This window comes from Platalea leucorodia, assembly GCF_965183815.1.
Source record: "Platalea leucorodia genome assembly, chromosome: 9".
NCBI classification, from domain to species: domain Eukaryota; kingdom Metazoa; phylum Chordata; class Aves; order Pelecaniformes; family Threskiornithidae; genus Platalea; species Platalea leucorodia.
Genome location: NC_138831.1, coordinates 21,013,704 through 21,023,831, shown reverse-complemented (window position 1 = coordinate 21,023,831; position 10,128 = coordinate 21,013,704). Strand labels below are relative to the sequence as shown.

General features: G+C 47.1%; 1 protein-coding gene across 1 annotated transcript in view; it reads left to right on the top strand.

The window, feature by feature from the left end:
• The first annotated feature begins 598 nt into the window (after positions 1 to 598).
• RNF123 (ring finger protein 123) overlaps positions 599 to 10,128 on the top strand; it is a 50,852-nt gene continuing 41,322 nt past the window's right edge. The window contains exons 1-9 of the mRNA XM_082322433.1: positions 599 to 705; positions 1,749 to 1,833; positions 4,381 to 4,460; positions 5,294 to 5,391; positions 6,550 to 6,604; positions 6,929 to 7,014; positions 7,783 to 7,869; positions 8,400 to 8,467; positions 9,373 to 9,509. Of these exons, the coding sequence (XP_082178559.1) occupies positions 624 to 705; positions 1,749 to 1,833; positions 4,381 to 4,460; positions 5,294 to 5,391; positions 6,550 to 6,604; positions 6,929 to 7,014; positions 7,783 to 7,869; positions 8,400 to 8,467; positions 9,373 to 9,509 (778 nt within the window). The 5' untranslated portion in view covers positions 599 to 623. The remainder of the gene's footprint in view (positions 706 to 1,748; positions 1,834 to 4,380; positions 4,461 to 5,293; positions 5,392 to 6,549; positions 6,605 to 6,928; positions 7,015 to 7,782; positions 7,870 to 8,399; positions 8,468 to 9,372; positions 9,510 to 10,128) is intronic.

The window sequence follows — 10,128 nt, the reverse complement described above, 5'->3', positions numbered from 1 at the left end:
TCAATGATACTCTTTTGTAGTCCAGTTCATCTGCATTTATCTCATTCCTTCTCCCTCTCTCTCTGTTTTGCATAGTGGAATAATCTAATAACCTGTTAAACAGAAGATTAACCAGGTGCATATTGCTGTCTTAAAGAATACAGTGTGGAAGAGAAAGACAGAAGTGTTTCATCAGGACATGAGGAGAAGTGCAATGCAGTTGTCAGTTTCAGCGGTGTTTGGCAGTGGTGGTAGCTGCAGCCCTGTGCTGGCTCGGTGCTTCTGGCTCAAACTCGGTGCAAAGGTTGCCTGTGTTTCTGGTTTGGTTCTGCCTGTGCCTTTGGTTGGAGTGGGGTCTGTGTGGTTGTCTGGAGTGTAGCTTAATGCCTTGTCTGCTTTGGGAAGATTTTGAGCTGTTGGACACGTGGGACTGAGAGCAGGGTTGGCAGTTAGTTGGCTTTGGGCTCTTGTATGATGTCGTTAGTGCCAGGACTCTGGCTATTTTTTGCCTTATCCTTGTTGTTCAATCCAGGTACATCAACCTCCAAGACAGGGAGAAGTCTAAAGGCAGCATCCTCTCCAGCAAGTTTTGTTCTAGGCGTCTGTCTGTCTTATGTCTGCTCTGGAAGTGGTGCCTGTGAAGAATGACGTCGAGAGGTGCTGGGACTGCTTTCTCGAGGAAGAACTACAGGCTGAGCACTGAGCCAGAGAAGTCCAAGGTCACAGGTATGGGCCTGTACGTGCCGTGTAAAAGCAGGACCGCTGTGGATCGGGTGAGTGCCCCTTGCCTCACATGGGATCAGCTGCCTTCCAGTTGCAGTTATATTGCTGATGTGAGGTGTGGTGGGGCTGAAACTGAGCAAATCCCTGAACTGAGATGAGATTTTGGGAGGGACATCCCTGTAGTACTAAGGACTCCAGAAGATTGTGTCACAGTGTCCTTTCTTCAGCACACAGCCCTGCCTCGTGAGGCTGGACGATGTCGTGTTGCCTGGCTTTGTCCCATCTGATTCAGGGAGTTCCCCTTCCAGGATGAACAGCTTGTCAAGTTCTCAGATTAATCCTTTTCTGGGAAATTTTGGTACCGGCTAGGCAGTCTGTTTTCTCTTGGACTCCAATCCAGCAGAAGTGTGCTTATGAGACCACAAATCTGGCATTTGAGGGCACTGTTGCACCCAGAAATAAAGCATGCTGCATCAATGTGACACTAGGGATTGTTTTGCACAATGAAAGCTGGAGTGAGACATGTATCATTAAAGAGGGCTGTGGATTAGACGAGATGAACTGCATCTTCAAGCCTTTCTATCTCAGCATCTTCTAGTGCAGTTAAGAGATGTAGGTACTTAAAATGACCCAGGTATGAATAGGACATCAGGAATTGCAATAATGATAAGATTTTTATTTTTACTTTTTGGAAATGAAATTGGATTCCCACCTCCAGCTTTTGAAGTTACTTTATCTAGAAGTCGTACAGCAGGATTCCTGAGGATGCAGTTCCACCTGTGGGGACCAATTTATAACCTTCCATTTGCTGTCATAGAACAGCTCAAATTGGAAAGAGCATTGTTACCTGTAATGCTGGACTCTAGGGCTGCTAGTGAAGACAGTAAGACAATGTATGTCTTCTTGAAGCTGCGTTTTCCACTGTGTTGATCTGCAAACTTGAACATTATTTTCCCATAGTTACCAGTTTCTTGCTGGTACATGAAATCAATGTTTGAATTTACCTCCTGACTCCATAAGCTTATTTCCTTTCTGTTTTTCACAAGGGATCGTGAACAGCAGGCTGCTGAATGATTACCTGCATCGTGTCTTTACCAATGCTGATGGGAACCAGCCTGCAGCTGCTTACAGGTATCAGACTTCTCATTCACTAGATGACAAGCGATGCTATATCAGTCCCCAGATGTACAGCACTGTGGTGAAAGGAAAGATCTTTTAGTGCCACACAGTGATCTTTGTTAAAAGCACAGTAGCACTGTGTTATAGAAATGACTCTTAGGTCTTGTCCTTTAATGGCTTTTTCAAATTGCAGGCCTTGCTAGAAAGGATTCTTCAGAATTTTGTGCATGAAAAACCCCATATACAAAATCACTAGGCAATATTTCTGAAATAAATAGGCAAGTAGGCATTCACCTTATTGTTGCTGTTCCCTCTTTACTTGTAAGGAAATGCAAAGTGCACAGGTTTTAGATACAGGAATGAAAAATAGGTCGTCAGTGCCCTGTAAACTAAAGGCAAGGCTATTACTGATATATGGAATACCATACATTTCTCAGGCTGTGGAACTGTTGGTACTTTTATTATTAGGAGCTACCAAAGGAAAAGAAGCACAAAATTCCTATTTTGTGTCTGTTTTCTTCTATTTGTTTTCAGTTCTCCTTCACTTTGTAGCCCAGAAACTTGTAGCTTGCATTTAGCTCTTTTGCCAGAGGCAAGTCAGACAGGTTCAGGGCAGGTGTGAATGTGGTAAAGCAAGTGTGGTAGAGCAAGGCAGGCATGTAGCTCCTGCTGGTTGGCGGTGCTGCAGAGTGGCTGGGGTCACATTCCACAGGCTATACTTAGTACTGCCAGCTCAAATGTGAGCTCAGAGCTGCTAAAAATAGCCTTTGGCCCTCTCCACTCTTGGTGAGCTAGGGTTATGGCGGGGGGGAGGCAAAGTGCGTCATGTTACTTTGCCACGAGCTCTCCTGCCAGCAGGCCTTGGAATATTCCATCTGCCTGGGCATTTTGGTTTTCAGTATTTCTAATTTCTTTGCCTGGTAATTAATGACTTGAAAGCACAGAACTAACAGTTTGTTGGACTGGTCTCTCTCTTTCTTTTTTTCCTGCCTTTCGCCCTTTTCCCCGGTCTTGGCTATTTGGTAGAAAGCCCAGTAGCAGTCAAATAGGTCTTGAAAATGACATTTGCCATATTAGAGCAACTTTTATGGTATGACATCTTGTCTTCGGAGGCCTAAATTCCTCATAGAAGAGCTCGCTGCAGACATCTCTCTGGTTGTCTCATGGTCTTCTAACCTCCTTCCAGAACTCCTCCTCCGTGCTAGCTGCTGATTAAGCTGCTTTGCTGAAGCTACCCTCTCTCATGCCAACCAAAACTGAGTCTTCGATTCCACTTCTGTGCATCTTCATATCCATCAGGCTTTCAAAAGGTCTCTCACCAAAGTCTTAGGGAAACCCCTAGTCCTGGAGAAGTGGGAAGTTGTTCCACAGATGGCTTTGGAAATGGGAAGCAGGGATAGGAACAACTAGTGACTCTCACAGTAAAAGGAGGTCCTGCTGGGGTCCCTCAAAGACCTGCAACGTGACCTGTGTTTTTCCATGTATCCTTGGGAGACTTGGAAAGGGAGAGGGCATGAGGTGGGAAAGTTTGCTGCTGTTAGAAAGCTATTTTGAGCAATGTAAAGGTAAGATGGCTCTGATAGTGAGTGGATGGTGAAATGGTCTATGAAACTCAGTGTAGGGAAATGCAAAGTGGTGTATTGAAAGGGGAACAGCCTCAACATTGTGCATAAAATGATGGGCCCTGGGCTGATTTTTACTGCATAGGAATGAGATTGGGGTGGGAATACAAAGTCAGAAAAAGAAAGTAGGAAGTTAGGAATTATTAGGAAAGGGATGTAGGATAAGCAAAATCATTATGCCAATTAATAAATTTGTGGTTTACCCTCATCTCAAATATCATGCGATTCAGGTCTCGCCAACTCCAAAAGAGCTGCAGAGGTTTTGAGGAAGGGTAAGAGCAAGTCAGGTGTCTGGAATGGCTCTTGTACAAGGAACAGCTAAGTAAACTAGCCTTGAAAAGAGAGAACTAGGGGAGGGCCATATGAGAAAGTTCTCTAAAATAGTGGCCCAGAGGGGGTGCATGAGAGTCTTCTCAGTATGAAAACAATGTTTTTGGCTGTTGTCAGAGAGAGTATGCTGGGCTAGCCTGACCTTTGTCTGAACTGCTACAGCTGCTAGTGTGGTCTTGTCTCTTCTTTTGTATTACAAAATACTTGGGGAAAAAAAACAAATCCTGACTTATGCCATGTTTGTGTGATGCTGACTGCAGCAAAGTCATGGTCAACAGTTGTTGGTAGTACAGCTGGTTTCTTACTGCCACTGTACCGCAGTACAGTTTTCTTACTGCCACAAAATACTCCAAGCAGACTGAAGACTTTAAGATCCTTTGTTAACTGGTTTGCTTGTTCATGCTATATTTGCTCCTTGGTTCATTCATTGCCCCAACATGCTGGGCAGCAAATTCCTCAGATTCATGAGAAGAAACACAGTTCAACAGAACTTCCCGGTTCATGTCTCACAGCACAGGACTGTGTGGACACATGTGTCTGGGCTGCAACTCTTTAAAACTTGGAGATAAAGTTTTGTGAAGAGCTCCTGTGCATGTTTGTTCCCTAGAAAGCACCTGACGTTCCAGAACCTGCAGGAGCACCTTGAGCGGTTGCTGGCAGAGGAGAATGGCTCTGAAGACAGTCAAGGTAGGAGACACTGAGTTTCTGTCCAATTTGTGCTCCTGCTTGTGCTGCTTAATTGGGAGGACAATTTGTATCATGAGAGGCAGTTCCCTGAGTGAGCGTTGTTCTGCTCCCCCTGTGCTCTAATTTATTGTACCTTTAAATCCTGCCTGTGAGGGGCTCATCAGCCAGCCCAGGAGCAGGTCTGCTTGCAGATGGAGGAGGCATATTTCCAGGCAAAAATGCCTGGAAAAGCAGGTTTGAGACAAATGTTGGAGGTATTTTACTGATAATGATATGCAGAGCCATTGCTGTGACAAGCAGTGGGCAGTGCTATCCTCAGTGGGAAATGCAGAGGTTTCTTGACAATTTTTACATACTGGTCTCCACTGTAGGTATTGACTTTGGGCCTCAGGCTGTTGCCTGTATTCTTGCTAGCATCCGTTTCCCTGAGTGAGTCAGGATGTGGCAGGATACAACCTGGCTCCTCTCCTAAAAAAAAGAACTTTTCTTGCTGGCTGCAATCAAAGCCTGATATGTTGGCCAAACGTTTGGCTCAGAGTTTAGTTTGGTCTTTGAATTTTTCCAAAGTAAAATTTTCAGGTGATGTGGAAAACATATGACCTGAATGCTGCATAGCTAAGACCTTGTGTGTTGCTGTGAAGGCTTCCCTTTAAATCTCAATGGTGTCTCCTTTCCTGAGGTTCTCATGGTCTAACACCGGTAACACTATTTTAATCTTCCTCTGCTGTAACAGAATCCAGATGCTGTTGTAGTCTAGCTGGAGGCACTCCTCAGGTGTACTGTTAAATCCTGCACATCTTTCCCTAACAGGTTTTCTGCAACTCTTGTTTCAGATCAGGTAGCAGAGGGCCGGCTTGGTCCCTCTACTGTGGTGTTGGACCACACGAGTGGTTTTGAGGGGCTCCTGCTGGTTGATGATGACTTACTTGGGGTGAGTGTGATGGTGGGTGCAACAGAAAATGGTCTTGTGGGACTAAAAGCACTTCGGGTTTCGTGGTTTCTTCTTCTTAACAGATCCCTGTCACTGGCTTTGTAGCATGTTGTAAACGGAGTCTATCCAGAAAGCTGCAGGATCCTGGAGGAAATGAGCTCTCCGAAAAGGTCTAGCAGTACCCCTAAGTCTCAGCAAGCTCTGACTGGAGCTGCAAGGAAGTGAAAGGTTTACCCTGGTGCAGGGGCTCACTGAAGAGCTTAGCTAAGCAGAGGAAAGGCCAGCAGCCAGCTTTCCTGTCCCTCCCTCAAGCAGACTGCCTCTTCCTTCCTTCCTTCTGCTCTTCTCCAATGGTGGCGAAAGGCTGAAGCTGAGGCTTTCCTTTCTCCTTTGTTTCCACTAGGTCCCTGCTTGCTCCTTAGCTCATGTTCCTCATGCAGAAAATCAGCTGAAAGAATCCACTGGAATTTAATCCTTTCCTACTTCAGTAATTTCTGCACTCCTTTCACCCCTTCACTGAGCACGCACGTCCTATGCTCCTGTGCTCATTCCCTCCTTAATCTATGTATACTTTTTTACCTCTAGCAGAGGAGGCTGCCCTGGTCTCCCCTTTCATGTTAACCACCTGCTGTAGCTTACCTTGGCTGTACCTAGAACTTACCCTTGTTGCTACCTTCATCGCTTCTTCATGGTCTGTCCTGAGATTGAGAGAGTCAGGAGTTAAGAGGGTTCAGTTTCTGGGCACCGTCTTACCTGCCAGTCCTGGGCTTTAGTCTGGACACCTTGAATCTATAGTTTTGTTCTAACTTGTCCAGGATTCGGATGTCATTCCTATAGGCAACTTTTGCATACCTGTCACAATTCACTGGGAACCTGTCTGTCACCACGTTGCCCTTGTACTGCTGCCATGCTACATGCTTCACTGGGGTTTATCAAGTACAGATGAGCTGTGGGGAGGACCTGGATGCTTCCCCAGGGCCTGTCGGCTCTGAGTACAGCTGCCGGGCTGGGGAAGATGTCCTGTCTCTTCCCTACACTGTGCTTGTGAATAGCTCTCCATCTCGCTTTGGTTTTGAGGGCTAGGATGGAGGGAATGGGTAGGCCTGAGCAAACCTGTCTTTTGTCTGACTGTAGAATATCTTTTGTTTGTTGGTCTAGGTGATTGGCCACAGTAACTTTGGCTCCATCAGGGCCACGACGTGTGTGTATAAAGGTAAGGAGAAAAGCAGGTGATGGATTGAGAAAAGACCCCGGGAAGTGTGTGTGAAGAGATACACAACTAGAAAGCTCTTGAATATGCTGCAGTTCCAGACCCTGAGCCCCCTCTTCCCCAGTTCATCCACTGGCTTTTCCAGGAAGTCAGAAGGATGGAGGATTGTATGATGCCAGAGTGAAGAGGTGGGAGGGGAATGCTGGGGTTGTCCCAAAGCTCCTTTGTGTGCCATGTTCTTTTCTGTGGGAGCAGCGTCAGCTTCTGCTTCTCTAACAACGAGCCAGGCAGCAGGGATTTACTGTGTGGCATCTCTTTTTCTTTCAGGGAAATGGATTTATGAGGTGCTCATCTCGTCCCAGGGACTCATGCAGATTGGCTGGTGTACTCTCAACTGCAGATTTAATCAGGAGGTAATGTAACTGCTGCAGGTGGCACAGAGCTGCTCTGTGTTCCTCCACTGCTTTTTAGGTCAGTGTGGAGCATTGCATTGGTGCTGTGCTCCTGCCCTGCTGGCATTTTGTGCACAGCACACACTCTAGAAATACCAGGTCTGCTGTTTTAGAAATCTTTGCTAGACTCTCTGGTGTGTGTTCACAGAATGGTGCACAGTGTGAAAGCCTTGCACGCTAGGTGCGTTGCTGTGGTCTTGCTGCATGTAGCCACTGCTATGTGTTGATTTTCAGCTTGCGTCTTCTCCAGAGAGTGTGTGGGTCTGCAGCGCTGGCAGCCTGTGTCTTGGGACACCGTTCAGCAGCTGGTGCTACTGGGCTTTTTTCCCAGGAGAGGCAGGCCCAGGCCAGCTCTTCTCAGGCAGTGGGTGGGATGTTTGATGCTGGGAAGGGATGTCAGCTGCAGAGTTTCACTAAATTGCCACTCTGCAACACGTGAGAGGGGAGGTGACGGGCATCCTGGGGGGCTCCTTTGACAGAGTTTGGAATTGTAGTATACCGTTATTCTTCTTCTGACCCAAAAATGAGTAGGGGATGGTGTATGTCTCTGAACCAAAGATCACAGGCCACTGGATTCACTCCTAAAGTGAGGGCTTTTCCCAGACAGAGCATGTGTGCTGTCAGCTGCTCTCCCTGTCTGCTGGTCTCCTCCTTAAAGCTACTCTTGCAATGAGAGGGATCCTCTATGCGTGGTCTGGTCTGAGTTTCCTCTTTCATACTTTGGTGCAGGAAGGAGTTGGAGATACACCAGACTCATATGCTTATGACGGAAACAGGGTGCGCAAGTGGAACGTGACTACTACCAACTATGGCAAAGTGAGTAGCTATCCTCCCAGGAATGGGATGTAGAGTAAGGAGAAGAAAGCAGGTGGCTCCTCCTGCCTGCTGGATTCTGCTGGGCCCCGTGAAATGCCCTCAAGCTGTCCTCTCTGCTTCAGTCTGCTCTCGGAGAGGCTGTGTGCCAGCAATTGTTTGTACTTTAGGAGTGCTGGACATACCATGTGGGTGCTTTGTTTAGCAGCCCCAGCAGACTGATTCCCAGCATAGTGCTGCTGTTGGTCTCTGAAAGGCTCTGGTTCTCTGTAGCATGTCGAAGGATGATGCAGTGTTGAGATAAATATAACTTTGATCCTGTGCATGTTCCTAGTGCTGGAGGAAAAAAAGATCCCAATCAGTGGCTTATGTGCAGCTTCCAGAAGTGTCTGAGAATGCTATGTGAGCTGCTGTGAGAAGGAGCTCTCTCTTCTTCAGCCCTGAATCACAAGGGATTGGTTGGGTTGCAGTCTTTCCTCTGATGTGGGAACACCCTGGATATATGTTTAACCTTTTCTCTCCCTTTACTGCAGTCTTGGGCAGCAGGAGACATCGTCAGCTGTCTGATAGACCTTGATGAGGGCACCATTGCTTTCTGCTTGTAAGCATCTTTGCCCGGTTCCCTGCTTTGTTGATGTGTGTGCGTAACAAAGGTTTCCTCACTGCTCAGCAGGTTGCTGAGCCCTATTTCTGCCCTCTCCTCTTTAAGTTCCTTGGTAGTTCCAGCCTTTGCTTTTCTGCTTTGTGTTCAGAAACCATCTAACTGGGCTGTTGAGTCTCCTAAGTTCAGGTGAGAGCATTTGGCAGAAAGATGTTCAAGCTACAAAGTCTGTGTAAAGGTTGCTAGGATTTTGGAGGGGAGGGCATCTCTCATGATGCTTAATACTACAGTTGGCTGAGCCACACTGATTGCTTTTGTGGCCAGTGTAGACCTTGCCTGTCCTAGATTCACAAGGAGCTGTGGAAAGGCTGATAAATCTCCAGCCTCCAACTCACATGCACAATGAATAGAGACCAGCCTGAATAAGAATTGTTCCCTGGCTCTAAACTACAGCCTGCGACAAGTCAGCCGGAATTAAAAACGGTTACGTGCTCCATGTCATCTTTTAGAGAAGAGTAGATTGAGAGCATTATCATTCTATTTCCACCAACATCAAAGGGATGAGGCCAAAAATGTCACCTGCCTTTAAAATGTCTTGCTGGTTAGTTATCTCATAAGGATTTGGGTTGCCCTTGAATCTGAGTGGGCTCTGCATATTGTGCAGACTCCAGTGCCTTCCTGTGCCATCGTATGAAAATGGGAATGCTGCTGTGCTTCCCAGGGCTCTTGCTTAGCAAAGCTGTGACATTTGCATGTGTGCCAGGTTAAGAGTGACAGGAGACATGACTGACTGATGTGTCTGTGTTGGCAAGTTGCTGGGAGGGGAATGCAGATGCCTGAATTGCCCAGTTGACCTCAAAACCCTCCTACTATGGCTAAAGTCTTGTGGGTTTTCCTTCTTTCAGGAATGGCATGTCTCTGGGAACTGCTTTTGATAACATCACGAGGGGTGCTGGAATGGCTTACTTCCCTGCAATCAGCCTCTCGTTCAAAGAGTCCGTTGCTTTTAACTTCGGGAGCCGTCCACTCCGATATCCTTTGGGTGTGGGGAGAGGAGATCTGAAGGGAGAAGAGCCTGTCTCGAGACCATCCTTGAAGGCTGTAGAATATACATACCTGACTGCAATTCGCTTTCTTCTGTTGGTCGTTGTGCTCAGAGCAGGGTCAAGGAGAGAAGAACCAGATATCCCTCAGCTGGAGCAGAACCGCAGGGCACACAAACGTCAGTGCTGGCCCCTGACAGTTTCTGAAATGAGATTTGCTTTCATCTCTGAATCAGCAGCTACTGCTGCAGCTGGGGGCTGCCTGTTCCCAGGGACTCAAATCCTGTAAAGATCTCACTCTCCAGTTTTGGAAACCCTAATGCTGCTGTGCTGCTGAGCCTCTTGGCCACTGGTCTCTTCTACCTCCCAGCCATATGGGACCTCTGACACGGTATTAGCATTGCCTGCTGCCTTCCTGTGTGAATGCTGAGACCTGCAGCTCCTGTCAGAGCAGTCCTGGGTGTGCCTGTTGATAGCTGTAGTGGAGGCTCCTGTCAGTCTTTCTGATGAGAGCAGAAGTGTGGTGTGAAATACTTGCTGCTTGCAATATTGAGGAAGTGGGGATAAGAGCTTGTGGCTTATCATCCATTTAGAAGGCACTGTGGTTTGAGCTGTGAC